This window comes from Chlamydotis macqueenii, chromosome 3 (assembly GCF_036417535.1).
Source record: "Chlamydotis macqueenii isolate bChlMac1 chromosome 3, bChlMac1.mat, whole genome shotgun sequence".
In the NCBI taxonomy this organism is placed as follows: Eukaryota; Metazoa; Chordata; class Aves; order Otidiformes; family Otididae; genus Chlamydotis; species Chlamydotis macqueenii.
In genome coordinates, this window is record NC_141558.1 from 63,514,996 (window position 1) to 63,534,535 (window position 19,540).

The 19,540-nt window shown below is 40.6% G+C and overlaps 1 protein-coding gene across 3 annotated transcripts in view; it reads left to right on the forward strand.

The window, feature by feature from the left end:
- ARFGEF3 (ARFGEF family member 3) overlaps window positions 1–19,540 on the forward strand; it is a 90,041-nt gene that overhangs the window by 38,570 nt on the left and 31,931 nt on the right. For all 3 annotated transcript variants that reach the window (XM_086745101.1, XM_086745102.1, XM_086745104.1), the window contains 7 exons: window positions 977–1,099; window positions 3,519–3,561; window positions 4,614–4,692; window positions 8,522–8,626; window positions 11,303–11,627; window positions 13,040–13,152; window positions 13,901–14,811. In XM_086745101.1, coding sequence (XP_086601227.1) covers window positions 977–1,099; window positions 3,519–3,561; window positions 4,614–4,692; window positions 8,522–8,626; window positions 11,303–11,627; window positions 13,040–13,152; window positions 13,901–14,811 — 1,699 coding nt within the window. The remainder of the gene's footprint in view (window positions 1–976; window positions 1,100–3,518; window positions 3,562–4,613; window positions 4,693–8,521; window positions 8,627–11,302; window positions 11,628–13,039; window positions 13,153–13,900; window positions 14,812–19,540) is intronic.

Below are 19,540 nucleotides of genomic sequence, written 5' to 3' on the forward strand. Positions count from 1 at the left end.
CAGTGAAGACCAAAGGACCAAAACTGCTTCTTCAGATCACAGTCAGAGAAGATTGTTTTGTGCAGTTCTGTCGCAAACCCACTCAGCTCCATCAAGACTGTTATCCAAATACTAGTTACTGTGCAGTAGTTACAGTGGTTACTACAGTTGCTCTTAGAGAGACCAACACCTCCCACAGAAAATCTGATCAGGGATAGAAGGTGCATTTTGCAGTGTGCTGTCCCCAGGATTCTAGCTGTGCTATGCTTTGTCAACTACTTACATAATGTTATCTGGGGACAAAAGTCAAGCACAACTCTGATCGCAGCACAGTGTCAAAACGCAAGCAGCTGGGCATGGAGCTGGGAACCGAATGATCCATCAGTGTTCTTTCATTGCTGCCTTGGTTCTTGTGGGATCTCTGAGCTGAGGACCCCTTGAGTTGATTGCCTGTTATTAAAAGGCAGGAATTTATGGTAAAACACTACTATATTTTGTGTATTAGGAAAGGCTTACAAAGGCTTTCAGATGTGCTGCAGTATATAATAATTAATTGCAGAAAAAAATGTCAAGTACCTATACAACAGAAGCAACAATCTTAAAGAACTGGAGGACATTTACATTGCAGATACAGACTTTCAGGGTAATAGTTACAAATAAGTATCTAAAAATGAACAATCGAAGCAGCACTTAGGGAATTACCTGCAGAGCAAGGCAGGTGCCAGTATCACTTGGGTTTGACAGAAGGGGAAGATGTTGCCACTTTTGCCTTACCATTCCTGCAGCTGTGAGACTAACTGATGAATTGTATGCTGCTTCTAGATGCTATTTACTCAGTTTTCCATTTTGTTGAAAACTTTTAATGTGTTAGTAAATCATCACGGACTAGTAAGGAAGGCTGACTATCTGTATGTGAGAGACCTTGGTATCCTCCCGAAATGTGTTACTGGTAAGTTACAGTTCCTATCTATGTACTGCTATCTTGTTTCCTCATCAGGTTTGCATTGAGACATATGTATCTAGCTGTCACCAGCGGAGCATTAACACCGCTGTGCGGGCAACCCTCAGCCAAATGTTGAGTGACTTGACTTTACAGTTACGACAAAAGCAAGAAAATATGGTGAGCCTTCTGGCATCAACAAATGGTTCCATGTCCATGGCTGCGTACCTTTTTGTTTCTCTGAATGCAGTGTATTGTACTGGCTTGTTGTGCCTTATGGCTTTTATTTGACACTTCCACAGTTAATCCTGTTAAAAAGCTTTTTTGGCCTCTGACTCTGCGCATGTCTCAGAGCAGTCTATTGGAAATGAAGCGCTCTCATTGTCAGCTCTCCTTGGCTGATTATTTTTTTTTATCCTTCCATTAAACAAAAGAGGCTTTGTTCTGATGTCAGGCTGCCGTTTCCTGTTCCTTTCTTTATTTTGTTTGCTTGTTTTCCTAAGTTTCATTGAAATCCTTTTGCCAAAAGTTTTTGCATGACAAATATTTACATAAACGAAACAAATTCTCAACTAAGGAAACTGTAATTGAGGCTTTTCTTCTACTTCTTTTTAGAAGATAATTAAGTTTATGAAATTATTTGCTTGGTTGTTAGGGAAAAAAAAAAAACAATTATATTAAAATCCATCCAAGCTGTTTGGATGAAATCCCAGCACATTGTCAGCAAAACTGTAAATGTTCTGGGCACACGTGATATTACATTGACTTCTTACAGTTGTTCATGGTGCTTTGTATATTACCGTATTACCAAAAAAAAGTACTATTTGTAAAAGTCAGTTTCTATTTATTAGGAAATTTTAAGGGCTGTAGCTGTACAGATTATTTTATCATAGAATCATAGAATGGTTAGGGTTGGAAGGGACCTTCAAAGGTCATCTAGTCCAATCCCCCTGCAAGGAGCAGGGACATCCCTGACTAGGTCAGGTTGCTCAGGGCCTCATCCAGCCTGGCCTTGAACGTTTCCAGAGATGGGGCCTCCACCACCTTTCTGGGCAACCTGTTCCAGTGTTCTATAACTCGCATCGTAAAAAATTCTTTCCTAATTTCTAATCTAAATCTACCTCCCTCTATTTTAAAACCATTACCTCTCGTCCTATCGCAACAGGCCCTACTAAACAGCCTCTCCCCATCTTTCTTGTAGGCCCCCTTGAGGTACTGGAAGACCGCTATCAGGTCTCCCCAGAGCCTCCTCTTCTGCAGGCTGAACAGCCCCAACTCTCTCAGCCTGTCCTCATAAGAGAGGTGCTCCAGCCCTTTTATCATCTTCGTGGCCCTCCTCTGGACCTTCTCCAACTGGTCCATGTCCTTCTTGTGCTGGGGGTTCCAGAACTGGACACAGTACTCCAGGTGGGGTCTCACCAGGGCAGAGTAGAGGCGGAGAATCACCTCCCTCAACCTGCTGGCCACGCTCCTCTTAATGCAGCCCGGGATGCGGTTGGCCTTCTGGGCCGCAAGGGCGCATTGCCTGCTCATGTTGAGCTTCTCGTCCACCAGCACTCCCAAGTCCTTCTCCTCAGGGCTGCTCTCAATCCATTCTCCGCCCAGCCTGTATTTGTGCCTGGGATTGCCACAACCCAGGTGCAGGACCTTGCACTTGGCCTGGTTGAACTTCATGAGGTTGGCACGGGCCCACCTCTCCATCCTGTCAAGGTCCCTCTGGATGGCATCCCTCCCTTCCAGCGTGTCCTTACATCTGTTTTGGGTTAAGATGATCTCTTCTGTTTTGGATTATTAAACTAGATTACTTTTATCCTAATGAGCAATTGCAGAACAGAATTAATCAGTTTTCTTAAACTTATCTTCTGTCTGTGCTAAGTAGGTTCATTTTACTAGCCAAAACATTTACACAATCAAACAAAACAACAAAAAGCCCCCACCAAAACCAGTAGTTTTGACATTTCAGTTTGGGTCTGAAAGTTGAATTTTGTTAGCTCTGCTTTTAGCTGAGGAGTAGGTGAAAGTATATGAGAGCTGCACTTAGTTCCTGGCAGTTTGTTTTTGATGCTGGAGAGGAGACTTTGGCTTGACCCCTCTGTGCACTGATAGAAAAAAATCCTATACTGCAGCTGGACCAAATGATGTAAGAGGTCATTTCCATTTCCTGACTGCCATTAATTGTGTTGGCACTGTAACATTAATGATGACAGTGTGATAAACTCTCTAATACTCAATTGATTTTGGTTTCTAAGTACTTTGTGAAAGCTAAACTATGCTTTCCTCTTAATTATTTTCAATGCAACTTACGCACCTAGTTATTACTGAGGTTTTTTTAGATGTTGGAAATCCCTTAAGGACTTACAAATTCTAGTTCAGCTCAATGAGATGTAAGTTTCTTAAATCTAAATGACTATTAAAACAGATTTTAAGGAATTCTTGAAAATGTTATGCAAAAGCTTCACTTAGAAAAACCTAACAAATAAAACCTCAAAGCAGATAGAGGAGATGGATTTGTTAAGAAAGCTCTGCTGTTAAAGTATTGCTTTTACAGTGTTTTTCTACCACTTCCACTGATTAAATAATGTTTGTCTTTCCTCAACAGACAATTGAAAACCATGATGCCTCGCAGAAATTCAAGACTCAAGGTATTTGTATGACTTTTTGGTGACTCTTTCCAATCTAGCTTTTTTATTCTTCACTTTCCTTTCATTAGCACAGTACTGTTTGATGTCACAGGAATTGCACCTTCAGGATTTCTTACCTGCTCAACAGCTTGATGTTACCTGGGGTAAGAACTGAGACAGCCCTGTTAGCTCCTTGTATTTTCAGTTGTGTCTTCATTTGGACCATGGTAACAGGATTGCACTCAACATAGTGATATATTATTGTTTCCTGATGCTAACTTCTGTAATTAAGGAGTTCCAGTGCTCTGGAGAAAGTTTTAGTAAGTGACTTTACTTCCTAAATTGAAACAGATTCATAGAGTAGGACATGGAATCTGGAAATCACCCTGTTATTGTATTTCAGGGCAGAGATGTGGTTTGTGTAACGGCAGCTTTTGAAAGCACATCACTAGCAAAGGTGTGTTCACGTTTGCCATATGATTATTTTACAAGAGAATTCTTTCTAATCCTATTGTGTGTTAACATCCACCATCTGCCCTGAGAGGTAAAAATAATCCCTGGTTTTGATCTAATTCCTTCTCATTCCTTAATTTCAATTACGATAAATCCATTCTTTACAGCTTCCTGGATTTCTGCAGGAGGACTTCTGTGGATGGAGGCTAAAGTCTTTGAAGTGCACAAGCGCATCCTTTTAAGATCAGGACCTGATCAAATGTCAGAAGCTGTGTGGCAGACAAACTAGAGGGAGAGATACAGAACTTTTAGCTGCCGTTTAGAAGTACTGGAGCCAGTCCCTTTTCAATTATTTATTTATATACTTGTTTTATTAACTGAATTGGTTTTCAGCTCATGTTCTTTAAATGCATGTAAGCGATTTAATACTACTGCTTTTTTTTCATTGTGGGGAGATCGCTTTCCAATCTAGGACTTTTCCTACTGTATCTTCTCTATGAATTTTGGTAGCCCTGGTCACTGTTTAGAAGCTCCGACCAACTCTGAAAGTCTATGCAGTGAATTGTGGTTTTAATCCAACTGCACATATGTAATGCCTCTGATCTTTGTCCTTTTTGGAGGTATTTCAGCTGAGTCTCTTTGTGATGATGTTGTATCTGTCCTCACTGTGCTCTGTGAGAAGCTCCAGGCTGTCACAAAGTGAGTTATTTCAGTTTATAATTTGAATTTATTACCTGGAGATTGAGACTGTCACTGATACATGTGATTGGACTGTTGTAGTTGTGGGATTATGGAGCAAAACTGTGCTTAAATGAACTGTTTAATAGAGGATGTATTGTTCATGATGCATTAATGTAAGCATCACTTGGGATGAGAAGCTAATTTGCCTTCTCTGTTCACTGTTCAGCTTTAGAGAGCTTCTGATAAATCTATAAGTGACTGCCAAAAAGCAACAAAATAATTGTCAAAGGATAGGTTTTCTCTTCTGGCTTGAAAGCAACCATTGTAGAGAGAACAACAACTACAAGAGAGACAGAAAAATCCAACAGAAACATTTAATATGCAAAATGAATTAGTATATCCTTCTTAGAAAGGCAGCATTTATCCAACTGAAATAATTTGCATTTCAAAAACATTTATTAGATTTAGGAATATCATACACTCTACCTACTTGGAAATGCATGAGCCTCTTTTAAAATGCAGTTGTTATGGGCAGTAATAGGCTGTTACACTGCATTAAAATACTAAAGGCTCTTGTTGGCTGATACTGTAACAGTAAATACTTGCTCATGAGTTAAAAATTACTTCCTGTGGCATTCTAGCGTGGCTCAACTAATGGTCTGTTAAGAAATGAGCCAAAAAAAAGCCTTAAGTGTTAGAGAGGTGACAAACCAATCAAAAGCAATGCAAACATTATATAGCAGTTATTTAAAAGATAGACTTATATCAAGGTGGAAATACTTTTAAAGTTTTAGAGGAAAAACAAGTTCTTACTTGACAACGTTGTTTCTGCATCATTTAAATAAGATTTAACTTGCTACTACTACCAGTTGCAAATCACCAGAGTGGTAGCAGAAAAGCCAGTCTGAAACTATTTTAATGTAGCATAACATTGTCTCTTCGGTTGGATTGTATGCCCCTGATGAACTCAGGGAAATGGGAGAAATACAAAACAAGTATGCATCGGTACTTCCTTTTATAGACTACCATTTTCAGGAAGACTATGGCTTAGGAACTACTAGAGCCAAAGGTAGCACAGATATCTTTGTGTGCAGTTCTTCCATAGACTTTCCTCCCATGAGTGTCTCTGATTACAGCAAGATTTGAATGGGAAGAGTGCCTTACTTAGCATTATTTAATCAGTGTCAGCATTTGGGAAAACAAAAGCATGTTTCTGAATCTTCTAAAGGAACATTAATTTTTTTTTTTTAGTTGTGTGCATTGTACAGGACGTTAAGAAGAGACCTTCAAAAGTGTGTATCTAACAATAGCAAGTGGCAAAACCAGCTAAAAGATTAATTCTTTGTATCAAATTCTGCCCAGATGTGAGGTTATAGACAGCTACCATCTGATAAGTATTGTCCACCAAATTATAGAATCATAGAATCATAGAATGGTTTGGGTTGGAAAGGACCTTTAAAGGCCATCTAGTCCAACCCCCCTGCAAGGAGCAGGGACATCTCCAACCAGATCAGGTTGCTCAGAGCCCCCTCCAACCTGGCCTTGAATGTTTCCAGGGATGGGGCTTCCACCACCTCTCTGGGCAACCTGTGCCAGTGTTCCACCACCCTCATTGTAAAAAGTTTCTTCTTTATATTTAATCTGAATCCACTTCCTTCTATTTTAAAACCATACCTCTCATCCTATCACAACAGGCCCTGTTGAAGAGTGTCTCCCTGTCCTTCCTGTAGCCCCCCTTTAGGTACTGGAAGGCCGCTACAAGGTCTCCCCGGAGCCTCCTCTTCTCCAGGCTGAACAGCCCCAACTCTCTCAGCCTGTCCTCATAGGAGAGGTGCTCCACCCCTCTGATCATCTTATAATCACTTTGAATTACTGGTTATGAAATATCAAAACTAAACCACCGGATAGCATCTCTCAAAATCACTGAAAGTCTTTTAAAAAATTATCTGCAATCCCAGCTCCCCTTAAAACTGTATTGAATCAGAGCAGATTGAGGCATGTTGCAGATAAAGTACAATAAGAAATTCAGAGGACTTAAAAATATGCACTAAGCCGTTACTTACTTCATGCTTGTAATTATGTATTTAGACTGTTAGGATCTCTAATGTCAGCAAAGCATAGTAAAGGATTCAAATTGAATCTGAGGAAAATAAATCTAATTAGGATGGCTTGTTAAAGAACTAACTCAATGAATGAAAAGCTTTTATTTCTTTCAAGGGAAATTTTGGTGTCTCGTTCAAAACACTTTGCTGGCAGCAGCTTAACTTTCTAACCTCCAGGTCAGTGAAGTGAGGTTTTAGTATGTTCTAATTTCTTAGTCTGAAGATTACTTTAATTCCTCCTTATAAATTTCAAGCTTATTAAAATTTGGTTTTGAGGAAGACACAGCTATGAGTGATGAAGAAGAATTCAGGAAGGTAAGTTTCTTTTTTTTTTTTTTTTTTTTTTTTTTTCCCTCAAGACCACTGGGGACTGTGGTGACTGAAATTTGTGGCAGCAGTTATATGAACAAAAGAGCAATGCTGAGGTGTGCAGGAGTGAAATATTCATTTCTTACCTGCAGAAAAACAATTTGTTAGTAAGAGGCATTAAAGCAATCAAGAGTGCAGGGCATGCATGGGCCCCGTGTGTGCCCATGCAAGTGGTCAACTGCAAGATGTTGATGATATGCTTTAAAGACATATTGTAAGAAATGCTGTCAGGGAAAGAAGGCAGTTGTATCTGGAATGTGTTCATCTTTCCAGACAGGTGTGTGGACTGTTGTGAGGAAAAGGCTGTCACCTCTAAAATATATAACAGGCCAGCGTTTTTAAACTCTCTATAGCACAGAGTTAGAAATCTACTTTGAGGCCTCAACATTTTCTGCATGGCATGTGAAACAGGTACTGTTCTACTTGGATGAAGATTCATCTATGTGAACAAAAGGAACTGAGGCAGTGACAGAAGAGCAGACGTTTCTCATTCCTTAATTTCAGTTACAATAAATCCATTCTTTACAGCTTCCCTTACTTACTATCACAGACCAAAAAATATATTCCTCCAGCTCTTGTCTGAGACTGAAAGAGAATGATTAAATCCTAGTCATTTTAGAAATGAAAACCATGATGTGAGTGCAATTGACATGGGGAGCTCCTTTCATAAGACAGACCTCAGCTTTGTTTTGTCTCCTGAATCCCGCAACTAATTCTGAAAGTAGGTACAAGCATGTTGTATGTTACAAGTGCATCAATTCCAGGTGTCCTCAGGGTCTTTCATGTTCTTTCTCATGAAGCTTATTTTGTGTTTATGGTTTTGACAGAGTAACTGGCAAGGGCCTGAAAGGTAGCTGTGTCGTCATGCGACTTTCTGCCTATAGACATTGACTTTTGACCATTGTAGCTGTTGCCAAGAAAAAAGGAAAAATAACCAGAAGAGAGCAACCTAAATGCCCTTCAGATTGCCTGAAGAAACTATCCAATAGTCAAAAATCTTCTGGTTGTCTCCTTTTCCTCTGTTTAAGGGTTCCTTCCTCCTCAAGTTTTTAGATTGAAATTGAATAATTATTTCTGTCATCTTCTTCCTTTTTTTTCACATAGATTTTTTTTTAATTCCTCACTCTGAAATTTCATTAATTAAATCTGTTTTCATTCTATTACTTACAAAAAGTAGCAGATCACTGCACATGATCAGTACAAAATAAATGGGATGATTAAAGGTAAGCACACCATTGTACATCCATAGGAAGAAGCAAAATAAATCACTGCTGTAAATTGCAGTATAATTTTCAAGTGAACTAATGTAGTTATTTTAGAAAATCAAATAGTCTTTGTTTTAATGTGACGTGAATAGCATCTTCTTTCTTTGCCAGTGACAATCGGCAACTTCAGCTTCTTTACTTGGAGTGCATCCTCTCCATGTTAAACAGCTCCTCTCCCAGCATGCACCAGCACAAAGGATTCACTGATCTAATATGGTGAGTACATCTGAAGACGAAGACAAATATTCAGTTTGTAAGTATAAAAGGACCTTCTGCCCCCAGCCATGCAAATAAACCTGTAATAAATCTCCAGATGTGAGCAGAGCTTCCTGTTAACCTAGTATCAGTTCATTCTGTGCCTCATATAAGATTGGCTAGGACCTCATTAAATCCCTGGAGCACATTAAATCCCTGTAGTGAATTATCACTGTAATGAAGTCTAATGTATTTAGCCAAAGCAGAAAATCTCTTATGCTTTCTGCAATAGTTTGGATTTGTGTGTGCCATTAAACACACAAATATTCTCCTTAGTGTAGGCAGGTGCAGTAATACAGGAAGATAAGCAAAATTAATGTCAGATGGTGTGCTAGTGACTAGAAATGCTTATGACCTGCATTGTATAAGGGCTGAGATTAAATGATCTTCATGGTGCTTCTGCTTTATCAAGAAATGCTATTTTTAATACACTTCACCAGAAAGCCTTGACATCTTTATTGTTCATGTCTTTTCCTGAATTGTTTGACATCATCACCTTGGAGCTCCTGAAATAACCCTTTTCCCTCTTTTTGTTTACAGTAGTGCTTTTTTTAATAGTATATGGATAATTGAGTCATAGTAATAAAGCAAGAATGTAACTAATATGCAGTCCTTGCAGTTCATGCCCATCCTGTGACCTTAGCAGAAGATTGTGTTAAGAAAAGATATGTCACTGTTAATGGCAAATGTGTTTCTTGTGCTTTTACTCTGTAATTTTTGAAATAGAAGTGTTTGACTTGGGCCCAATTCTAAGGATGCAACATGTAGAGGCACTCATAACTTCCCTTGCTGTCCCAGGAAAATCAGTAGCTACTGGACTGGGAGGTCTTCAGGTTGATAACTCTTGTCAGTGTTATCACTGGGAGCTCTAATGTAAGAGCAGAATTCTGTCTTTCATGGCAAACCAATTTCAGAACTTTCTGCCCTTGAATTTCACCCAACCCTTTGTTTATGTTTATGTCACTGACTGTGGAGCCATCCTATAAGCAAGGTCACCAAAATTATCTCCTTTAAAAGAAAATGCTTCCTGTTTTATTTTAAATCTACATAATTTTGATGATCCAGTTTATGCTGCAAATCTACAGGAGCTTGTATTTGTAACTGTGTATCAGGACAGCAAGCCATCAGGGGCAGGACTTCTTAACCTGCATTGCTGCCAAGGAATGTGCATCCTCCAGCTACATGCTTAAGATGAAGTGTGAAAAAAAATCAACCACTAGGAAGACATGAAGCAGTTTAAACTGCAAACATCATTTTGAATACATACCAGCATAAGTACACACTAATCCATTAGCTATCTAGTGAAGTTGTGAACCAAACTGACAGCTGTCTTTGTCCTTTAAGGAGTTGTTGCCTACATGAACACAACTTTCTATCTGGATGGCACTTTGTAGTCAGTCCTCAACAGAAGATAAAGAAGGGAGCAGGTTTAGCTCTGTTAATCTGACAGTGTTCTCCATATTTTGATACAGAAGCACTTTGATGGGACTAAGATGTGTGGGGAATATGTTGCTGTTGCAATCTGTGATTACGCCTGCTTCAAGGCAGCCACTTTTCTTAAGCAGTGAATTGGTGTGTTTTGAAGTATACCTAATTGGAAAAAGAAATTCAATAAGCAGACTCAAAGTCATTATCTGATGTCTGATTAAAAGCTATTTTTCTTTCTGTGACTTCAGGAAGCCAAGCTGTTATAGCAAGCACATTAAAAGAAGCAATGAAGGTTCCAGACTTCGTAAAACTCCTGGGAAATTAAGATGTACTTACCTATGAGGATGTTTTACTCTTTGTGCTGAGTCATAACTTGTCATTGGGTGCTTGCTCTTGGCTCCAGCTTGAACCTCTGAGGCATATGGGTGAAAATCAGGTTTGGGACTGCATTCTTATGCAGCGCTTGGCTTTTTAAATTAGGGTCTTGCAGACTGAAGTAAAATGTCAAGTGTGTGAGTGCAAAGCTGAAATAACAGCTAATGGAGCAAAGTGCTGAGTTGGTTTTGGCTCTGGTTCCACAGAAGAGTGATCTCCTGCTGTGGAATCACTTGAGTGTTCATGCAGAAAGACAGTTAAAGGAAGGACAATGTTTTTAGTGTGTAGTGGCATATGAGGAGTTACAATGCACACTCTGGGTTACTGTTGAGGGCTTTAATTATATTCTCAAAAGCCAGCAAAACAGAGGCGCTTACTAAAATACATGTCTCTGCAGTTCAGTGATGGAACATCAGGCCTTCTAGTTAACATAGATTGGTTTTTGTTTGGTCAGGATTTTTAAAGCTCCGAAGTTGGACTGAAGAAGAAACATTTGGCAGTAGAAACCTAGAATTTGTACTTTGCGATAGGTTGCAGCCAATGAAAGAGCCAGGCATGCTATCCTGTAAAGGGCAGCACCGCCCAGCAATGTGAACTTGCAAAATCAGTACCATGTTTATAAAGCACCCAAAAGTATTTCCATATGTACTAGCATGCTGATGCTTGGGAGATGAAAAAAGCCTGGCATAATTTGTTATTCTCTCTAACCACTGCTGTTGACTGATCATTAAAACAAGAGTGTGTATCTCATTTAACCGTGGGCTATTTTCAATCTGTTCTTGTGAGATTATTTTTTTTCCAGTTACCATCTGCTGCTTTTCTCTTTTTTTTCAGGAAGCAACTGTGTCCAGCCCTAGTAGTAATCCTGGGAAATCCAATCCATGACAAAACTATCACCTCTGCCCACAGCGGTGTCTGCCTTGAGGCTGATTCACCTTCCTCAGGGATCTCTGATCATGGCCGGGGTTCAGGTTGTTCCTCCACAGCACCTGCCCTTAGTGGGCCTGTCGCACGGACCATATATTATATTGCAGCAGAACTGGTTCGACTCGTGGGATCAGTGGAATCCATGAAGCCTGTGTTGCAGTCTCTCTATCACCGGATATTGCTTTACCCACCGCCTCAGCATCGAGTAGAAGCCATCAAAATTATGAAAGAGGTAGGATAATCACATGTGCGAATCCAGGCATGTAAAGCAAAATGTTTATTTGACAGTAAATGTCGCTGATACGTGCATACCAGTCCATTCCATACCTTAGCACTAGGGATGCTGAAATCGCCCTTTCTGAGCACAGCTGTTACATCAAAGCCACTCTGACAAATTTTTTTAGTTTTACAAAGTCATAATAGATATATTTGTCTCTATAACACAAGCTGCTATGGCAACTTCCTCAGTGTTCATGCTGTGGTACTGCATGGAGCAGATCTTATCACTGAGTCATGACTGCTCTCTTGGGTGAGATACAGTATAGTGATCCAGTTCTCATCTTCTTTGGCATCTTTCCCTGCTCTCTGCTCTTACTAGAAGGAGACATTCTTCTTCACAGTGTAGTACTCCAGGCATTAAGGTGACTGAATATATGCTTTGATTACATGCCAGGTTTTTGAAATGGTTTCCTTGAGCTTTATTAAAATAGCCACAAGGAAGCTGACAGTGTCTTAAGTGCCACGTCAAGACCAGTCCATTCTGGCCTGTTGCCCAGTGCCTATGACAGCACTACAGCTGGAGCATTGTGAGAATTCTTTGAGCAGCAGCTGAAATCATGGGCTCTTCCATTTCGCATGTGCAGCTTCCTTCTCATGTTGTGGAACACAAGGCAACTTACATAATTTGTAGGAACAGTGGTCTGTCTTAGAGGATTTTTGTTCTAGCTTGTGCATACCTAGGCTGTTCTGTGTCTGAAGATCTCTCCTAACGCTACATAGCCACCTACTGTGTTGTCATCTGAACTGACAGTCACCCTGGCACTTGTCTTCGTCTAATGTTAAACAATAACAAGATGACAATTGAAGTTTTGGGAAAAGCTCAGTCTAATGTTGTTTCCTGCAGGACGTATCTGTTGCCTCTTTCTGCTTATTAATATGGGCTTGTTTGTAAAGCCCCCTCCTTGCATTTTGTAGTGGGCATTAACGGAACACCACTCGTCAGGTTGAGTCAGAAAGAATCACTTTACCTATCTTTGCGTGACTATCATTTTGTAACTGGGTGACTGAAGAGATAGGCCCCCTTTGGCGTATAATATACTGCAAGATACTTGCTCTATATTAAGGCATAAAGATTGTCTTGTGTGCAGTATTAGTTGAAACATATTCAGGCAGAAACGTAAAGCACTGGAGAACATGCTGTATGTGATTCTCATTGAATATTCTGCTCTCCTCTATCTGCTTTTCTGCCTTTAAAAAGAGGAAAGGTAGCTTTAACAAGTAGAATGTCTATGTGCTGTTTTCCTTTGCTGTGAGAAATTACAGTACTGCTACCTTGGGTTCTAGGGCTTGATAGAACTATGACTCATTTATTGTGTTTAAATAATGCTTAGATAATTTGGTAACTTCTATTTCCTTTCCTTTCAGATACTTGGCAGTCCTCGGCGGCTTTGTGATTTGGCAGGGCCCTGCTCTTCTGAGTCAGAATCCCGGAAGAGGTCTATTACTAAAAGGAAGTCCCATCTGGATCTTCTCAAGCTGTATGTTTTGTTTCCTCCTTTAGCCTCTTCTCTCTTAAATCTGTGCACACAGGACACTTAAACAGTTGTATCTTCAGAAGCATACTCAAATATGAGCCAGGGTATCTCTCTGGTTAAATAAAATGTGAAAATGGAAGAGGGGTAAAAGCTTTTACTGGTTTGTCATCAGTCTGGGCCTGTTTGTAAAGGCATAGATAACTGCCTTGTGAGGTTTGCTGAAATACTCAAATGTGTTGGTTTACAGCTGCAAGTTCTTGGGTTTGAGTCTCTAAACTTGCAATGAAATAACTGCATGCTTATTTAGAGGTACATTTCCAAGATGAAGTCAAGAGAGGTAATCGAAAATTTAAAAGTTGTCAGATTGAGCAAGAAGGATTCTCAATTCTTATAAAGATCATATCTTATAGATAAGATAATATCCAGGACACAGATGACTCTATATTTGGCTTCAGTTGGGTGTTGAGGTTTTCTTTCAGTCTAAGTGCTTGTCTTTAAGGGAAAACATGCTGTGCATGCTGGTACAAGTGCACAGTAACTGTTTCCCTGGTTGGCACTGCCTTTACAGAATGGCCATGTCCACATGGTAGACGTGTTTAATCATTTGTTCTAATACTATTTCTCTTTCTCAGGAGTAGTCTTACAGGATGATTCCACTTCTTTTTTTTTTTTCCTGGTTATGGAGGGATAGTGTTGGACAATAGTGGCATGTGCTACTGGATCACTTAAATAAACTCTGTTTTAATTGTAGTATCATGGATGGGATGACAGAAGCATGCATCAAAGGTGGTATTGAGGCATGTTATGCTTCAGTGTCCTGCGTCTTTGCCCTGCTTGGAGCATTAGATGAACTGAGCCAAGGAAAGGGTCTTAGTGAAGAGCAGATCCAGCTGCTGCTCCGGCGCTTAGAAGAATTGAAGGATGGGACCGAGACAAGCAGAGACTCCATGGAGATCAATGATGCCGACTTTAGGTGGCAGAGGCGCATCCTGTCTTCAGAAAATCCTGCCTGGGAATCAGGAAATGAGAAGAGTCCTGATATTAGCATTAGTGTTACCACTGACACTGGTCAGACCACTTTGGAAGGGGATATGGGACAGACAACTCCAGAGGATAATCCAGAAAGTCAAAAAAATTCACTGTCATCTCCAGCTGGACATGAAAGCAAAGAGATTCATTATAGACAACCCGAGTCAGAAACCATTGACCAGCCAGATGTTGTTCAGAGAAGCCACACCATAGTCTATCCAGATATAACTAACTTCTTATCAGTTGATTGCAAGATGCGGTCCTATGGATCCAGATACAGTGAAAGCAACTTCAGTGTAGATGACCAGGACCTTTCTAGGACTGAGTTTGATTCGTGCGATCAGTATTCCATGGCAGCAGAGAAGGACTCGGGCAGGTCAGATGTCTCGGACATAGGCTCTGACAATTGCTCCCTGGCTGACGAGGAGCAGACACCACGGGATTGTCCAGGTCACAGATCCTTACGTACTGCTGCTCTCTCTCTGAAATTGCTGAAAAACCAAGAAGCAGACCAGCACAGTGCACGGTTGTTTATCCAGTCACTTGAGGCTCTTCTACCTCGACTTATAGCTCTTCCCAGCATAGAGGAGGTGGATGGAGCACTGCAGAGCTTTTCTTCAACCTTCTGCTCAGGTTTGCAAGCAAATATTTACTGTCTAACCAACATGCACACTGTGACAGCACTGTACACAGATTCTCTTGTAGGATTTCATCTTCAGAGAACGTATCCAGAATAAGGAGGTTTGTGCTTTACAAAGCACAGTCCTCCACAGCAGCACATTTCATTTAGGGCAAAGCAAGTTGAATATGCAGGCACTGATTCAAAGGGAGGTCAATCCATTAACTCTTAACAGGCTCTGGATTATATCCTCAGTCAACAGAGAAATCAAATTTTCTGTAGTAAGATACCTTTTCACAGGTTTGTGAAGATCTGTTGAGAAGATTTGCATATGCTGTTATTAAAGAGAAGCTGGAGTTGCCCCTTAGCATGAAAGGAGTGTGGGGACTACCATCACCTGTTTTGAAAGATATTTAAGTAGCTTAGTACATCACTGCATTACTATTAGTAATGCCAGCCTTGCAAAGAAGTTGATAAAAATGCCGCAGCAGTGAGCTCTTGAAAGGACAAGAAAAGAGGAGCAACCCTCCTTTTCTTCACTCTTTTGTTTGTTTTTTTTTTTTTTTTAATACTGCTATCTATCATGGCAGGAAATACAAAGCGTAAAGCCGAGACCCAAGTGAAAAATAGTTGAACTTACCATTTAAGAGATGCAGCATTAGAACCTTTGAGATCTTGATTTGGTAAATCAAACAAAAATAGCCATGCAAAGGCTAGTTTGTGCTGTGATAGTATATTTAAAATGTGTATAAATATATATATATATATTTTAGAAGGGTTTATTTTTCCTGACAGTGGCCAAAGTGGAAATGTTTGTTTAAATATATTTCTCTGTTTTTTAACTTAATTTGCCACACTTGCCTTTCCTATTGCTCCTCTCCTAATCATTGCTTCATTCATTTGTGCTCTCTCACACACATTAAACTCATATAGTCAGAAGAGATGCCTCCCATCATCATACACTGTAATTTAATTATGAAGCTGCATGAATAAGCTGATATTCCTGATATCCTATTTAAATGCTGCCCAAATAAGCCCTAGCTCAGGAAGATGGTAGATGACATTCTTAAGAAACATTGGCCATGTTTTATCACAGAAAGGAGGTATCTTAAAGGGGACATTAATATTAATTACATGCTCAAAAGCATCCTTTCTGTTACAAGGGATTTCTTTTTCCTGAAAAAGCATAATCTTGAGGTTATGCCAAAAGACCAGGACTAGAATTCTAGTACAAAATTTTGTGCACGTGTTCCCTCCTGCATGAATGAGTATACCACTTTTTTTTTTCTGTATTGTCTGTCAAATCCCTTTAGAATGTTTTAAAGCATTGGAAGAGATACACCTAGCAGACTTTCAGATTTTAAGGCTAAATGCAGCTTTTGCTGTCATTCAGTATGACTAATACAGTGAGAAAGATGGAAGAATATAACTTGATTTCTGCATTAAGTCCGTAATTTCTGGTTTGTACATCTCTCAAAAAAAAAGATACCTGGTTTTGGACTTAAACTGTTGAGTGGAGAAAGACCTTTCACTTTCCTAAGAAAACCACTTCCATGGCTAAATCTGTACTTAAAAATGTACACCATGCTTCCAGTCAGATTTGGTGAAGTATTGGAAGATTCCACTGAGTAAGGAATCATGGGAAAATATAGTAGGAAGTTACTGTATTAAAATAGAGGTATCCTGATGTTTTCAAAGAGCTCTTGCTGTTACAGAGTTGTAATTTTATGCTCTCAGAAGATCTGTGCAGTTCATGTTTCAGTTCAGCACTTGGAATGAGATTCAATCCAGGTGAAATGATCCCTTAACTTGTACCTCAGATCTTAAACAAAAGTCCATCAGTCGTTCCAGGACTTGCGTTCCTGTGTAGGTGAGAGAGGCGTGAGTTTTGAAGACTTGTAGAGAGAGAGACTTAATAAAGTTGAAATGCATGTCTGGGGATAGGAAGTCCCCCTGGAGAGCTTCCAAGCCACAATCTGATCTGCCTGTATGGGCAATGTTTGAGTCCTTACTTCAGGACTCAAGGCACAAGTTAGATTATGAGGTTAGAGGAACTACCTTGCAGGTAGTTTTTCATCAGTTCTCCCAGTCAAAGGGAAGGGGCTTGAAACGGCCAGTCAAATCCAGCAAATCAACAAATGGCTGCAGGACTGGTGCCACAGCCAGGGATTTGGCTACTTAGACCATGGGACTCGGTTTGAGAAGCCTGGTCTACTGGGCACTGATTTCATCTGCCTGACAGAGAAGGGGAAGAGCTTCTTTGGCCATAGGCTTGCCAGGCTGGTGAAGAAGGCTTTAAACTAACATTGCCAGGGGAGGGGAACGTCAATCCATCCCACTACTGTCAGTTTGATGCCAGTGCCAGCAACAGGAGCTGCTGAGGAATCTGGAGCTCAAGGGCAGCCTTGGCTACAGTGACCATGGAATGGTGGAGTTCAAGATCCTTAGGGCAGCAAGGCAGGCACACAGCAAGCTCTCTATCTTGGACTTCAGGAGAGCAGACTTTGTCCTCTTTAGGGATCTGCTATGCAGAGTACCTTAGGATGAAGCCCTGGAGGGAAGAGGGGCCTAAGAAAGCTGGTTAATGTTCAAGGAACACCTCCTCCAAGGTCAGGAGTGATTCATCTCAACAAAGAGGAAGTCAGGCAAAAACACGAGGAGGCCTGCATGGATGAACAAGGAGCTCCTGGACCAACTGAAAAACAAAAAAGAGGCCTACAGAGGGTGGAAGCAAGGACAGGTAGCCTGGGAGGAGTACCGAGAGGTTATCCGAGCAGCCAGGGATCAGAATTAAATCTGGCCGGGGATGTAAAGGGCAACAAAAAAAAAAGCTTCTTTAGGTACACCAGGGATAAAAGGAAGACTAGGGAAAAGGTGTGCCTTCTCTGGAAGAAAATGAGAGACCTGGTTACCCAGGACATGGAGAAGACTGAGGTACGCAAGGACTTTTTTGCCTCAGTCCTCACTGGTGAGGGCTCTAGCCACATTGCCCAAGTCGCAGATGGCAAAAGCAGGGCCTGGGAGAATGAAGAACTGCAGAGTGTAGCAGATCAGGTTCAAGACCAACCTGAAAGTGCACAAGTCCATGTGACCTGATGGTCTCTGCTGGTCCTGAGGGAACTGGCAGATGATCTGCCAAGCCACTGTCCATCATATTTGAAAAGTTGTGGCAGTCCAGTGAGGTTCCCACTGACTGGAAAAGGGGAAACATAACCCCCATTTTTAAAAAGGGAAACAAGGAAGAGCCGAGGAACTGCAGGCCAGTCAGTCTCACCTCTGTGCCTGGCAAGATCATGGAGCAGATCCTCCTGGAAACCATGCTAAGGCACATGGAATGTAAGGAGGTGATTGGTGACAGCTGACATGGCTTCACTAAGAGCAAGTCATACCTGACTAATTTGGTGGCCTTCTATGATGGGAATACAGCATTGGTGGATAAGGGACAACCAACTGACGTCATCTACTGGGACTTGTGCAAAGCATTTGACACTGTCTCGCATGACGTCCTTGTCTCTAAGCTGGAGAGACAGATTTGGCAGATGGACCACTTGGTGGATAAGGAATTGGCTGGATGGGCAGCACTCAGAGTTGCTGTCCACAGCTCGATGTCCAAGTGGAGACTGGTGACAAGTGGCGTTCCACAGGGGTCTGTGTTGGGCCCAGCCCTGTTCAATATCTTTGTCGGCAACATGGTCAGTGGGATAGAGTGCACCCTCAGCAGGTTTGCTGACGACACCAAGCTGTGAGGTGCTGTCAACACGCTGGAGGGAAGGGATGCCATGCAGAGGGAGCTTGTCAGGCTGGAGAGGTGAGCCAGTGCAAACCTCATGGGCAAAAATACACTAGCTATGAGTTAGTAGTCTTTCCTACAAGCTAGGTCCTTAAATAGTATTTTAGTATTATTATGTTTTTGTAGGACTGAAAAGCAATGAAAGGAAATAAGAATTTGAGGCAGTGGCATGGGAGTATAAGCATGGAAAAAGTGGAGTCAGCTAAGCAGAGTTGCAGTGAAATTAAGATTTGGAAGTCAGTTGGTTAAAAGCCTTCCTAATCTACAGTTTTCATTTTTCCTCAGAAAGTTCCTCTTTGTTGCTAGGTAAAACCAATGCTAAAACAATCCTTAGTGGTGTTGGAGTGTGATGTTTATCTTAAAAAATACCGAATTATGTAAAAATTCTCAACATTATCTTGGCTTGCACAAAACATTAAGTTTGCATTTTTTTTCAGGACCTCTTTTTACTTGGCCAGTTTAAATGAACTGTTGTCTCTGTTAAGACAGTGTGCTAACCTCATTGTTTATAATAGCTGGCAGATTTTTATAACTAAAATTGATTATCAGTATTCTCTTAATTTGGACATAACTATTCTCTTCAACTGCAGTGTCAAGGCATTAATGCTAACAAATGTGAGCTGTTGTATGAATAATAATAGCAAACATTTTAGCACCTCTTTTCAGTTTTGATTCCATAGCTTTTAGCTGCAAGATTTTTTTTTTTGTTAAGCATCATTGCAAGTTTACACATCAGCTAATCTTCTGCTTTTGAGATCTCGGCATCTCTCAAATGCAGTTGTTTATTTTTCCCATATTTTAAAAGAAATTAGGGACCATATTTTTCCCAAACACTTTTGGGTGCTCAAATACATACCCACTATGTAGTAGCCACTTTTATGTGCAGTTGTACACTTTCCTTTTTAATTGTAGTCTTGTATAGGATGTTGCACACTTTAAAAAATATTTTAACG